Here is a 15,078-nt window from a genome sequence, read left to right as displayed (position 1 = left end):
ACGCCTGAAGAACACACACAACACCTGAAGAACACACACATAACACCTGAAGAACACGCACAACACCTGAAGAACACACACAACACCTGAAGGACACACACACACACAACACCTGAAGAACACGCACAACACCTGAAGAACACACACAACACCTGAAGAACACACACAACACCTGAAGAACACACACAGACAACACCTGAAGAACACACACAAACAACACCTGAAGAACACGCAAAACACCTGAAGAACACGCACAACACCTGAAGAACACACAAAACACCTGAAGAACACACACATAACACCTGAAGAACACGCACAACACCTGAAGAACACACACAACACCTGAAGGACACACACACAACACCTGAAGAACACGCACAACACCTGAAGAACACGCACAACACCTGAAGAACACACACAACACCTGAAGAACACACACAACGCCTGAAGAACACACCCACACAACACCTGAAGAACACGCACAACACCTCGAGAACACACACAACACCTGAAGAACACGCACAACACCTCGAGAACACACACAACACCTGAAGAACACGCACAACACCTGAAGCACACACACACAACACATGAAGCACAAACACACACACACACACACACACACACACACACACACACACACACACACACACACACACACACACACACACACACACACACACACAACACCTGAAGAACACACACAACACCTGAAGCACACACACAACACCTGAAGAACACACACACAACACCTGAAGAACACGCACAACACCTGAAGCACACACACACACACACACACACACACACACACAACACCTGAAGAACACGCACAACACCTGAAGCACACACACACAACACATGAAGCACACACACACACACACACGCAAAACACCTGAAGAACACGCACAACGCCTGAAGAAAACACACACACACACACGCAAAACACCTGAAGAACACGCACAACACCTGAAGCACACACACACAACACATGAAGAACACACACACAACACCTGAAGAACACGCACAACACCTGAAGCACACACACATAACACATGAAGCACACACACACACACACACACACACACACACACACACACACACACACACACACACACACACACACACACAGCACATCTGTGATGGCTGGTGCAACTTTTGATGGATTATTGAGATTGAGATGTAATAGATATGCTACTTTAGTCTGCTTGATACTGCTTGTACTGTTAATGTGTTAATGATTTGTAATGAGTTGTAAGTCGCCTTGGATAAAAGCGTCTGCTAAATGACTAAATGTAATGATGCTGTTGATGATCATTTTGATAATTTTGTTGATTATTTCATTGCTTAATTAATAAAAATGTTTCGTTATCCCATTTTTTGTCTAAATGTGCAGATCGAAGGCCATGCAAGCAAATCTAGAGAATGTTGTCTGTGCTATTCATGAAGTGCAAAACTGAAACAATGGCTTGTCATATGTTTAAGAGCAAAATAGCTTTAAATTGCTAATTAATAAAAAGAAAACAAAAGCACAAACTCAGTTTAAATAGGTAATAGGAATGTAAGAACACAGTAACTGTCATGTCTTTACATTGTGAATGAAACTGTACATGTTGTTATTCCTTTAGTTACCAAACAAAACAAAAAGGTAAATATAATAGGCCTATGAATGTGTATGATTGCTCAACCGGAGCCGTACCTGAAGTCTTAGCCAGTCCAGTCTGAACGGGTTCAGGTCGAACTCTGCTCCTGCATCCACTGCCGAAACACCAGACAATGTTCAGAATGCGGATAAATGTGCATGTAACATCTGAATTCCTGCTACACATTTGATCTAATATACTGTAAGATGGCAGATGGAAGAAAGGGACTTATACACTACCATTCAAAATTTTGGGAATGGTAAGATGTTTTAATGTTTCTGAAAGAAGTCACTTCTGCTCACCGAGACGCCATATATTTGATCAAACACACACACACACACACACACACACACACACACACACATGCAAACACGCACACACACGCACGCACGCACACACAAATAAACCCACAAAAATATTTACACAATAAACTTTTCCCTTTTCCCTAAAAGTTTAACACACTTTCCCCAGACCAGACACTATCGGACGAGAACTGAATAATGACTCTGGTATATTCTGCAGACCTGAAACTGAATAAGTCTCATATTTGATGAAGTTTGCATCACTGATTCTGTCTATTCATAGATTAGTGAGTATTCCCTAAACAGTTTATCAAGACGCTGAACCCGGAAAACAGGGCAAGAAATTACAATAATCCCTTGAATGTATTTATTAGACAGGCATTAAAACAGGAATATGACACGTTGCACGATTATACGTATATGTGGCTGTGCTTCCGCAAGTGTGTTCAGAAAAAAACACTCATGTTGATCTGTCCGGGGAAGAACTCACAGTGCTTGAGACTCATTGCAGAAAGAGTTGAGACGAATGACGACATGAGAACCGATTCTTCCTCCGGACACACGTACATGCCCTGAAACCAGAAGATGGAAAATAGAGCGAAAACGGCACATAAACGTCTGATTGTGTGTGTGTGTGTGTGTGTGTGTGTGTGTGTGTGTGTGTGAAGAGGACAGAGAGCAGTGCTGTACCTGTATGGTGTCGTTGAGCACGAGCGCGTCGTACTGGGACAGGTACTGGAGATGGTAGCGCTGGATGATGTATCTGTGCTGGAGCAGAAGAACTCGCAGACGCTCCATGTGGAACAGCAGCTCTGCCATCTGTCTGCATCACACACACACACACACACACATTCATAACCCAACTTATGCTGGGCTTTTCCCACTGAATCAGTGTACAGGTTTACAAACACACTAGTGCTTCTCTTTCAGCTTATAAGCACCTGATAGGAAACGAACACAAGCGCTGCCTGTCTTCTAATCCAGAATCCAGAAAGACACACACAGATATATGTATATAATGTTGTGTTTTTTTCTAATCCAGAAAGTGTGCACACACACACACATACAGATATATGTATATAATGTTGTGTTTTTTTCTAATCCAGAAAGTGTGCACACACACACATACACACACACACACAGATATATGTATATAATGTTGTGTTTTTGTTGTTTTTAGTTGTTTGTTTCTGTTCTCTTGGTAATGGTGATGTATGTAGCCTAACCAGGGACAGGGATTGCAAATTAGCTTCGGCTAGAAACCCTATGTGCAACACATCTGTTCAAGTTACTGTAACCTGTTACAATGTGTCTCTTTTGCATTGTCCCTGACAAATAAACAAATAAATAAAATAAATAAAAAGCAAAACATACATAAAGTACATGTGGGCGATTCTTCAATTAGAGGCAATTTTTACTACTTGAAAAAAAAAATCTGACTATGTTATAAAATATGAAAATATGATTTTTTCCCAGATCTTGGGGAAGTGTGCACAGTTTGAGTTGTGTTGTGCTCAGGATGAAACTCACGAGTCTGCGTAATCCTCCGGTGTCTTGGTTTTCGGGATGTTGTCTGCGTGACGCACGAGCCAGAGCACTTCATCCCGGGAGAACGACAGCGCCATGAACACGTATAAAGCCTAGAACAACCACAGGGTTCAGCACACAGATCTATGGAAGCTTGTCTACGCCACAGAATAAAACATAAAAAAGGTAATTGCGACTTTTTATCTCGCAATCCTCACTTTTTTTCTCACAATTGCGTGATATAAAGTCAGAATTGTGTGTTATAAAGTCACAATTGTGTGATATAAAGTCGCAATTGCGAGTTATAAAGTCACAATTGCGTGATATAAAGTCGCAACTGCGAGTTAAAGTCACAATTGCGTGATATAGTCACAATTGCGAGTTGTAAAGTCAGAATTGCGTGATATAAAGTCGCAATTGCGAGTTATAGTCACAATTGCATGATATAAAGTCACAATTGCGAGTTCTAAAGTCCCAATTATGTGATATAAAGTCGTAATTGCGAGTTATAAAGTCCCAATTGTGTGATATAAAGTCGCAATTGCGAGTTATAGTCACAATTGTGTGATATAAAGTCGCAATTGCGAGTTATAAAGTCACAATTATGTGATATAAAGTCGCAATTGCGAGTTATAGTCACTATTGCGTGATATAAAGTCGCAATTGCGAGTTGTAAAGTCACAATTGCGTGTTATAGTCACAATTGTGAGTTATAAATTCACAATTGTGTGATATAAAGTCGCAATTGTGAGTTATAAAGTCATAATTGTGTAATATAAAGTCAGAATTGCGTGTTATAAAGTCAGAATTGTGTGATATAAAGTCGCATTTGCGAGTTATAAAGTCACAATTGCGTAATATAAAGTCGCAATTGCGAGTTATAAAGTCACAATTGCATGATATAAAGTCGCAATTGCGAGTTATAGTCACAATTGCGTGATATAAAGTCGCAATTGCGAGTTCTAAAGTCACAATTGCGTGATGTAAAGTCACAATTGCGAGTTCTAAAGTCAGAATTGCTTGATATAAAGTCGCAATTGCGAGTTATAGTCACAATTGCGTGATATGAAGTCGCAATTGCGAGTTCTAAAGTCACAATTGCGTGATATAAAGTCACAATTGCGAGTTCTAAAGTCAGAATTGCGTGATATAGTCACAATTGCGAGTTATAAAGTCACAATTGTGTGATATAAAGTCGCAGTTGCGAGTTATAAAGTCACAATTGCGTGATATAAAGTCGCAATTGCGAGTTCTAAAGTCGCAATCGTGAGTTCTAAAGTCACAATTGCGTGATATAAAGTCGCAATTGCGAGTTATAAAGTCACAATTGCATGATATAAAGTCGCAATTGCGAGTTAGTCACAATTGCGTGATATAAAGTCGCAATTGCGAGTTCTAAAGTCACAATTGCGTGATATAAAGTCACAATTTCGAGTTCTAAAGTCAGAATTGCGTGATATAAAGTCACAATTGCGAGTTATAAAGTCACAATTATGTGATATAAAGTCGCAGTTGCGAGTTATAAAGTCACAATTGCGTGATATAAAGTCGCAATTGCGAGTTCTAAAGTCGCAATCGCAAGTTCTAAAGTCAAAATTGCGTGATATAAAGTCACAATTGCGAGTTCTAAAGTCAGAATTGTGTGATATAAAGTCGCAATTACGAGTTCTAAAGTCACAATTGTGTGATATAAGTCTCAATTGCGAGTTATAAAAAGTCACAATTGTGTGATATAAAGTCGCAATTGCGAGTTCTAAAGTCAGTATTGCGTGATATAAAGTCACAATTGCGAGTTCTAAAGTCAGAATTGCGTGATATAAAGTCGCAATTGCGAGTTCTAAAGTCAGAATTGCGTGATATAAAGTCACAATTGCGAGTTCTAAAGTCAGAATTGCGTGATATAAAGTCGCAATTGCGAGTTATAAAGTCACAATTGTGTGATATAAAGTCGCAATTACGAGTTCTAAAGTCACAATTGTGTGATATAAAGTCGCAATTGCGAGTTATAAAGTCACAATTATGTGATATAAAGTCGCAATTGTGAGTTATAAAGTCACAATTGTGTGATATAAAGTCGCAATTGCGAGTTCTAAAGTCAGAATTGCGTGATATAAAGTCGCAATTGCGAGTTATAAAGTCACAATTGTGTGATATAAAGTCGCAATTGCGAGTTCTAAAGTCACAATTGCGTGATATAAAGTCAGAATTGCGAGTTCTAAAGTCAGAATTGCGTGATATAAAGTAGCAATTGCGAGTTATAAAGTCACAATTGTGTGATATAAAGTCGCAATTGCGAGTTATAAAGTCACAATTATGTGATATAAAGTCGCAATTGCGAGTTATAAAGTCACAATTGTGTGATATAAAGTCGCAATTGCAAGTTATAAAGTCAGGATTGCGTGATATAAAGTCACAATTGCGAGTTCTAAAGTCACAATTGCGTGATATAAAGTCGCAATTGCGAGTTCTAAAGTCACAATTGCGTGATATAAAGTCGCAATTGCGAGTTATAAAGTCACAATTGTGTGACATAAAGTCGCAATTGCGAGTTATAAAGTCACAATTATGTGATATAAAGTCGCAATTGCGAGTTCTAAAGTCACAATTGCATGATATAAAGTCACAATTGCGAGTTCTAAAGTCAGAATTGTGTGATATAAAGTCGCAATTGCGAGTTATAAAGTCACAATTGTGTGATATAGTCGCAATTGCGAGTTATAAAGTCACAATTGTGTGATATAAAGTCGCAATTGCGAGTTCTAAAGTCACAATTATGTGATATAAAGTTGCAATTGCAAGTTAGTCACAATTGCGAGTTCTAAAGTCAGAATTGCGTGATATGAAGTCGCAATTGCGAGTTATAAAGTCACAATTGTGTGATATAAAGTTGCAATTGCGAGTTAAAGTCACAATTATGTGATATAAAGTCGCAATTGCGAGTTATAAAGTCACAATTGTGTGATATAAAGTCGCAATTGCGAGTTTTAAAGTCACAATTGCGTGATATAAAGTCACAATTGCGAGTTCTAAAGTCACAATTGCGTGATATAAAGTCACAATTGCGAGTTCTAAAGTCAGAATTGCGTGATATAAAGTCGCAATTGCGAGTTATAAAGTCACAATTGTGTGATATAAAGTCGCAATTGCGAGTTCTAAAGTCACAATTGTGTGATATAAAGTCGCAATTGCGAGTTCTAAAGTCACAATTGCGTGATATAAAGTCACAATTGCGAGTTCTAAAGTCACAATTGCGTGATATAAAGTCACAATTGCGAGTTCTAAAGTCAGAATTGCGTGATATAAAGTCGCAATTGCGAGTTATAAAGTCACAATTGCGTGATATAAAGTCGCAATTGCGTGATATAAAGTCGCAATTGCGAGTTATAAAGTCACAATTGTGTGACATAAAGTCGCAATTGCGAGTTATAAAGTCACAATTATGTGATATAAAGTCGCAATTGCGAGTTCTAAAGTCACAATTGCATGATATAAAGTCACAATTGCGAGTTCTAAAGTCAGAATTGTGTGATATAAAGTCGCAATTGCGAGTTATAAAGTCACAATTGTGTGATATAGTCGCAATTGCGAGTTATAAAGTCACAATTGTGTGATATAAAGTCGCAATTGCGAGTTCTAAAGTCACAATTATGTGATATAAAGTTGCAATTGCAAGTTAGTCACAATTGCGAGTTCTAAAGTCAGAATTGCGTGATATGAAGTCGCAATTGCGAGTTATAAAGTCACAATTGTGTGATATAAAGTTGCAATTGCGAGTTAAAGTCACAATTATGTGATATAAAGTCGCAATTGCGAGTTATAAAGTCACAATTGTGTGATATAAAGTCGCAATTGCGAGTTTTAAAGTCACAATTGCGTGATATAAAGTCACAATTGCGAGTTCTAAAGTCACAATTGCGTGATATAAAGTCACAATTGCGAGTTCTAAAGTCAGAATTGCGTGATATAAAGTCGCAATTGCGAGTTATAAAGTCACAATTGTGTGATATAAAGTCGCAATTGCGAGTTCTAAAGTCACAATTGTGTGATATAAAGTCGCAATTGCGAGTTCTAAAGTCACAATTGCGTGATATAGTCACAATTGCGAGTTCTAAAGTCACAATTGCGTGATATAAAGTCACAATTGCGAGTTCTAAAGTCAGAATTGCGTGATATAAAGTCGCAATTGCGAGTTATAAAGTCACAATTGCGTGATATAAAGTCGCAATTGCGAGTTCTAAAGTCACAATTGCGTGATATAAAGTCACAATTGCGAGTTCTAAAGTCAGAATTGTGTGATATAAAGTCGCAATTGCGAGTTATAAAGTCACAATTGTGTGATATAAAGTCGCAATTGCGAGTTATAAAGTCACAATTGTGTGATATAAAGTCGCAATTGCGAGTTCTAAAGTCACAATTGCGTGATATAAAGTCACAATTGCGAGTTCTAAAGTCACAATTGCGTGATATAAAGTCACAATTGCGAGTTCTAAAGTCAGAATTGCGTGATATAAAGTCGCAATTGCGAGTTATAAAGTCACAATTGCGTGATATAAAGTCGCAATTGCGAGTTCTAAAGTCACAATTGCGTGATATAAAGTCACAATTGCGAGTTCTAAAGTCAGAATTGTGTGATATAAAGTCGCAATTGCGAGTTATAAAGTCACAATTGTGTGATATAGTCGCAATTGCGAGTTATAAAGTCACAATTGTGTGATATAAAGTCGCAATTGCGAGTTATAAAGTCACAATTATGTGATATAAAGTTGCAATTGCAAGTTAGTCACAATTGCGTGATATAAAGTCGCAATTGCGAGTTATAAAGTCACAATTATGTGATATGAAGTCGCAATTGCGAGTTAGTCACAATTGCGTGATATGAAGTCGCAATTGCGAGTTATAAAGTCACAATTGTGTGATATAAAGTCGCAATTGCGAGTTATAAAGTCACAATTGCGTGATATAGTCGCAATTGCAAGTTTTAAAGTCACAATTGTGATATTAAGTTGCAATTGCGAGTTATAAAGTCACAATTGTGTGATATAAAGTCGCAATTGCGAGTTATAAAGTCGAAATTGTGTGATATAAAGTCGCAATTGCGAGGTATAAAGTCGAAATTGCTCATTTCTGTGTTGGAAGCTTTCATAGAGATCTTTGTTAATGTATATGAAAAAAATAAAAAATGAAAAGAATGATTGAAACCTTGGGTCCAAGCAGAGCAGGTTCATCCTCCAACACTTTGATGAGTTCCTTAAGAGCGTTTCTCAGAAAGCCTCTCTTGTCTCTCCGTACGGCTCCGCTGGAGAACATCAGTTCCAGTTTCAGTTCTCTATCAGTTCTCTATCAGTTCTCTATCAGTTCTCTATCGGTTCTCTATCGGTTCTCTATCGGTTCTCTATCAGTTCTCTATCGGTTCTCTATCGGTTCTCTATCAGTTCTCTATCTGTTCTCTATAGGTTCTCTATCAGTTCTCTATCTGTTCTCTATAGGTTCTCTATCGGTTCTCTATCAGTTTCAGTTCTCTATCAGTTCTCTATCAGTTCTCTATCAGTTTCAGTCCAGCAAAGAGTTGGTGCCGCTTTGGAACCAGTTTTCCTGGCTGAGAACCGGTTCTTTGGCTGTCGAAACACAAAGAACTGGTTCGCACGCAGGCACCGGCTCCGAACCGGCTCTCAAAATGCTTTGGTGGAAAAGGGCTATATCAGTTCTCTATCAGTTCTCTATCAGTTCTCTATCAGTTCTCTATCAGTTCTCTATCAGTTCTCTATCAGTTTCAGTTCTTCAAGAACCGTTACGCTGCTAAGATGGCCACTGTGAAGGCTAGACTTTGTAATGCAGAAACTTGTTCTCTACTTGTTTTATCTGTGTAACCTACAAGAACATCACGTGTCTTCCCAGCTAACAAACACACAGCTAACAAAAGTCTGTTTCGTTATGTGAACGTTAAGAATACATTCCGTTTTATCATTTTTCAAACATTATAGAAACGTTACTTTTAAAATGTTCTTTGAACGTTCTGAAACAAGTCGTTACATTTTTTTAAAAAACGTTAGACAACCCTCTACCGTTTCAGAAAAACGATGTATAAATAATGTTTTTGTGCTAACGTTTTGAGAACATCATTAAAGACCAGATAACTTTGAACGTATGTTCTACTAATGTTACTGGAATAATATTTGTTCGTAACGTTCAAAACCTTGACAGAATGTTCCCTGTTCGCTGTTTTGTTTTTTGTTTTTGTCAAAGGCAATAACTGATAATGATTTTTAACTTTCATCCCTGTATTTGAAGCAAGTTCATACTTTAGATGCTCACCAGTTAGAAATGACATACTCTTTACATTCCTTGATGTCGGGAATACGCTTACTGTACCTGCAAAAGAATATGATAAGAGTGAAACATGATAAGAAACACTGGAGTGAACACATGAAGCGTGCAGCATCGTGCGTGAGTTACCCTTTGAGACTGTCGAAGAATTCCTCGGAGAGCTTGTGTATGTTGAGCACCTCGTCTCTGATGACTGTGATGTACAGGCCACTGCGAAGAGCCATCTTCCACAAGCTCTGAGAACCAGCGTTACTGTTCAGACTCCCGTGGCACAGCAGGAACCCGACTGAAGAACACAACACAACACATCTACACATCAACACAACCCCGCCTGAAGAACACAACACATCTACACATCAACACAACCCGACTGAAGAACACAACACAACACCACACATCAACACAACCCCGACTGAACAACACAACACATCAACACAACCCGACTGAAGAACACGACACAACACATCTACACATCAACACAACCCGACTGAAGAACACAACACAACACATCTACACATCAACACAACCAGACTGAAGAACACAACACAACACATCTACACATCAACACAACCCCGCCTGAAGAACACAACACAACTACACATCAACACAACCCGACTGAAGAACACAACACAACACATCTACACATCAACACAACCCCGCCTGAAGAACACAACACAACTACACATCAACACAACCCGACTGAAGAACACAACACAACACATCTACACATCAACACAACCCCGCCTGAAGAACACAACACATCTACACATCAACACAACCCCGCCTGAAGAACACAACACAACTACACATCAACACAACCCGACTGAAGAACACAACACAACACATCTACACATCAACACAACCCGACTGAAGAACACAACACAACACATCTACACATCAACACAACCCGACTGAAGAACACAACACAACACATCTACACATCAACACAACCCCGACTGAAGAACACAACACAACTACACATCAACACAACCCGACTGAACAACTCAACACAACACATCTACACATCAACAGAACCCCAACTGAAGAACACAACACAAGTACACATCAACACAACCCTGACTGAAGAACACAACTCAACTATACATCAACACAACCCCGCCTGAAGAACACAACACATCAACACAACCACCGGCCCTGTGATAATTGTGGATCTTCATCTCATCTGCCTAGAGCACAGAACTGCTCAGTCTGTGGCCAAACGTGTCGCAACTGTGGCAAACGCAACCATTTTGCTTCAGTCTGCCGCTCTGCTCCAGCTGAGTCACCCACTATCATTCACAATGTCTACTCTGGACCAGTCGCATTTAAAGCATGCTCAGTGCGCCTAAATGATGTGTGTATCCCACTGCTTTTGGACACTGGTGCCAGTGTGTCTCTCTTGAACATGCACACAAATAGGGTTTTTTCAGAGCGCTGCCACTTTGGCCACTCTCTGGCCCCCATCCCCCAGCAGCAGAAACCTCACAGCCTTCATGACCCATGCAGGTGTGTTTCGTTACAAGCGCACGTCGTTTGGACTTAGCTCCGCCCCCAGCTGTTTTCAAAAAATCATGGTGTCGGTGTTGGCTGGTATAATAATAATAATAATAATAATAATTTGTTACATTTATATAGCGCTTTTCTGGGTAATCAAAGCGCATGGAAGGGGGAATCTCCTCAACCACCACCAATGTGCAGCATCACCTGGATGATGCGACGGCAGCCATATTGCACCAGAACACACACACCACCAGCTTACTGGTGGAGAGGAGACAGAGTGATGAAGCCAATCAGTATTTATATATATATATATATATATATATGGGGATGATTAGGAGGCCATGATGGACAGAGGCCGAGGGGCAAATTTGGCTAGGACACCGGAGTTACACCCCTACTCGTTTTCGAAGGACATCCACAGACCATTTTAATGACTACAGAGAGTCAGGACTTCGGTTTACCACCTCATCCAAAGGACGGTGCTCTTTGACAGTATAGTATCCCCATTAGAGGTGCGTGGATGGGCTATTATTTCATCCTCAACCGCATCACAAAACTCATCATCAGTCCGCCATCCATCCGCACCAAAGTTTTTGACCAATTTTCAAAACCGCACCCGCCCGCCATCCGCTGACACAAGGTGCTGCTGATGACAGCCGCGAGACTAGAAACCGCCCGCCACCCGCCCGAATTTAATTAAAATATTTTTTTTCGGCACGTCATCTGCCCGATCCGTGGTTTATCTGCGGAGACCGTGGCTATAACCGCCAACCGCGCATCTCTAGTCCCCATCACTATACTGGGGCGTTAGGACCCACACAGAGTACAGGGTGAGCGCCCCCTACTGGCCTCACTAACAACTCATCCAGCAGAAACCTGGTTTTCCCAGGAGTCTCCCATCCAGACACTGACCAGCCTCAGCCCTGTATGCTGACGAATGTATGCGTTCGTTTACCTGGGTCTAAAAGCACAGTGAGATTAAGTAAAAGTCACGATAAGTTGATGCTATTGTCTGTGTCAGTGTGATCATTACCAAACACAACAAACACATCAACACAAGCCCCGATTGAAGATCAGAACACAACAACACATTAATACAAGTGAATCAACATTCATACCCAACCAACAAAAACATCTTCCAAAAATGTTTCTCTAACATTCCCATTCAGTTATGAAACTGTTCTCTGACCGTTTAAAACATCCCATTTTAATTACATTTCATCAAACATTGTGAGAACTTTACTTTTGAATGTTCTGAAGTAGCAACATTTAAAAAAACGTTCCATGAATGATGTATTGATGATGTTTTTGTGCTAACGTTTAGAGAACATCACTAAAGATCAGATAACTTTGAATTAACTTTCTATTAATGTTACTGGAAGAACGTCTACGGTTACGTATGTAACCCTCGTTCCCTGAGTAGGGAACGGAGACGTTACGTCGGATGACGACGAATGGGGTTTCGCTTAGAAAGCCTATCAACTTCGAGTATTACAAAACGAGCCAATGGCAAAGAAATGCCATGGGTCTGCGGAATTTGCATGGCGTAACTCCGCCCCACCTCGTGGGTATAAAAGGAGGAAGCCGGCAGCAAGCAGATATGTTTCTTCGCTGAGGAGCCAAGACTGAGCTCAGGCGATCCCCGCGGTACAGCGGAAAGTGGCAGGCAGACGTAACGTCTCCGTTCCCTACTCAGGGAACGAGGGTTACATACGTAACCGTAGACGTTCCCTTTCGTTGTCACTCCGAGTTACGTCGGATGACGACGAATGGGGTTACCAGTCTAATCACGCCACCTTCTCAGCTGTCTTCCAGTGCCCTGCGTAAATCGAGATCCCTGTCAGCCTGGACAAAGGACTCCATATAACACAGGAATACCAAGGTACACTGGGAAGCATATCCCAAGCTTAGGGGAAGTATGCAATTAATGCCAGCCCGGAGGGGGGGGACTTAGAGAATACACATATGACCCGAAGGAAGCATATGGGAAACACTGGGGTGTCCAGCCGCAGGTGGAATATTTCAACCCCAGGGGTGGCAAGGTGGCTTGCCAAGGGAAAGACACACGCTCAGAGAGGCTTACAGTGGAAATACACATGTGGGGGTCGCTCAGAGGAGGGACCATGCACACGGGAGGCACCTAGCCGACGCACAGGCAATAGACACTGGCGCCGACGTCAGGAGTGCTGGAGGAGCTCAGGGCTTTCGGAGAAGCTCACCTGAGAAAAATATCGCACGTATCCAGTCCGTGGAGTGGAATGGCGAGCAAGCGAAGACACCTGAGCGGGTCCGGTACTAGCTGGTTGAAGCGAGTACACGAGAGGACACAGGCTCCACTCGGAGATTATAGAATCTGGCGAATGTGTTAGGTGTCGCCCAGCCTGCAGCTCTGCAGATGTCTGTTAGCGAGGCGCCATGCGCTAGAGCCCAAGAGGACGCCACACTCCGGGTGGAGTGGGCGGTCACACCAAGGGGGCACGGTCGACCTTGCTGCTGGTAAGCCAAGGCAATGGTGTCCACTATCCAGTGAGACAACCTTTGCTTGGAGAGAGCCTTTCCCTTCAGCCTCCCACCATAACAGACAAAGAGCTGGTCTGAGGTCCTGAAACACTGCGTTCTGTCTACATAGGCGCGGAGAGCGCGTACTGGACAGAGCAGTGCCAAGGCTGGGTCTGCTTCCTCCGAGGGCAGCGCTTGCAGGTTCACCACCTGGTCCCGGAAGGGAGTGGTAGGAACCTTGGGCACATATCCAGGCCGGGGTCTCAGGATCACGTGAGAGTAAGCCGGCCCAAATTCCAGGCACGCTTCGTCAACGGAGAATGCGTGCAGGTCCCCAACCCTCTTGATGGAGGCCAGTGCAACCAGGAGCGCTGTCTTCATAGACAGGAACTTAAGCTCGACTGATTGCAGGGGCTCAAAGGGAGCACTCTTCAGGGCAGATAGAACCACTGAGAGGTCCCAAGAGGGAACGAGAGGAGGACGAGGAGGATTCAGTCTCCTCGCTCCTCTCAGGAACCTGATGATCAGGTCGTGCTTCCCCACCGACTTACCTTCGATGAGGTCATGATGTGCGGCAATGGCGGCAACATAGACCTTCAGGGTGGAGGGAGACAGCCTTCGCTCCAGCCCCTGTTGAAGGAAGGAAAGCAAAACACTGATCGAGCATCTCCGGGGGTCTTCTCGGTGAGAAGGGCACCAGTTGACGAAGAGGTTCCACTTCAACGCATAGACGTGTCTCGTGGACGACGCTCTAGCGGAAGTGATGGTAGCCACCACCGCTGGTGGTAGGGTACTCAAACCTGCCTCGTCCCATCCAGGAGCCACACGTGGAGGTTCCAAAGATCGGGACGAGGGTGCCATAGGGTGCCCCGTCCCTGAGAAAGAAGGTTCTTCCTCAGAGGGATCGGCCAGGGAGGTGCTGTCGCGAGGAGTACTAGTTCGGGGAACCAGGTCCGGTTGGGCCAGTAAGGGGCAACCAGAATGACCTGCTCCTCGTCCTCCCTGACCTTGCGCAAAGTGTGCGCAAGAAGGCTCACTGGGGGAAACGCATACTTGCGGCCCTGCGGCCAGCTGTGCGCCAGAGCATCCGTGCCGAGCGTGCCCTCGGTCAGGGAATAGAACTGGGCGCAATGGGTCGAGTCGTGAGAGGCAAACAGATCTATCTGCGCGTCCCCGAACTGGTTCCAAATCAGCTGAACCGACTGGGGATGGAGTCGCCATTCTCCAGGGAGGGGCTGAAGCCGTGAGAGCTCGTCGGCTGCACAGTTCAGCGCTCCGGGAATGAA

The 15,078-nt window shown here is 42.4% G+C and overlaps 1 protein-coding gene across 1 annotated transcript in view; it reads right to left on the bottom strand.

Annotated features, from left to right (window-relative positions):
• Positions 1-15,078, bottom strand: part of nckap1l (NCK associated protein 1 like) — an 85,791-nt gene that overhangs the window by 48,176 nt on the left and 22,537 nt on the right. Inside the window, exons 9-15 of the mRNA XM_077204353.1 lie at positions 9,923-10,079; positions 9,782-9,838; positions 8,669-8,765; positions 3,473-3,582; positions 2,633-2,765; positions 2,433-2,514; positions 1,697-1,755 (exon numbers count right to left, since the gene is read on the bottom strand). Coding sequence (XP_077060468.1) covers positions 1,697-1,755; positions 2,433-2,514; positions 2,633-2,765; positions 3,473-3,582; positions 8,669-8,765; positions 9,782-9,838; positions 9,923-10,079 — 695 coding nt within the window. The remainder of the gene's footprint in view (positions 1-1,696; positions 1,756-2,432; positions 2,515-2,632; positions 2,766-3,472; positions 3,583-8,668; positions 8,766-9,781; positions 9,839-9,922; positions 10,080-15,078) is intronic.

This window comes from Siphateles boraxobius, unplaced genomic scaffold, assembly GCF_051911475.1.
Source record: "Siphateles boraxobius isolate OS27281-9 unplaced genomic scaffold, OSU_SipBor_1 5, whole genome shotgun sequence".
Lineage (NCBI taxonomy): Eukaryota > Metazoa > Chordata > Actinopteri > Cypriniformes > Leuciscidae > Siphateles > Siphateles boraxobius.
Note: the sequence above shows the minus strand (reverse complement) of the source record. Positions and strands in the feature narration are given on the sequence as shown.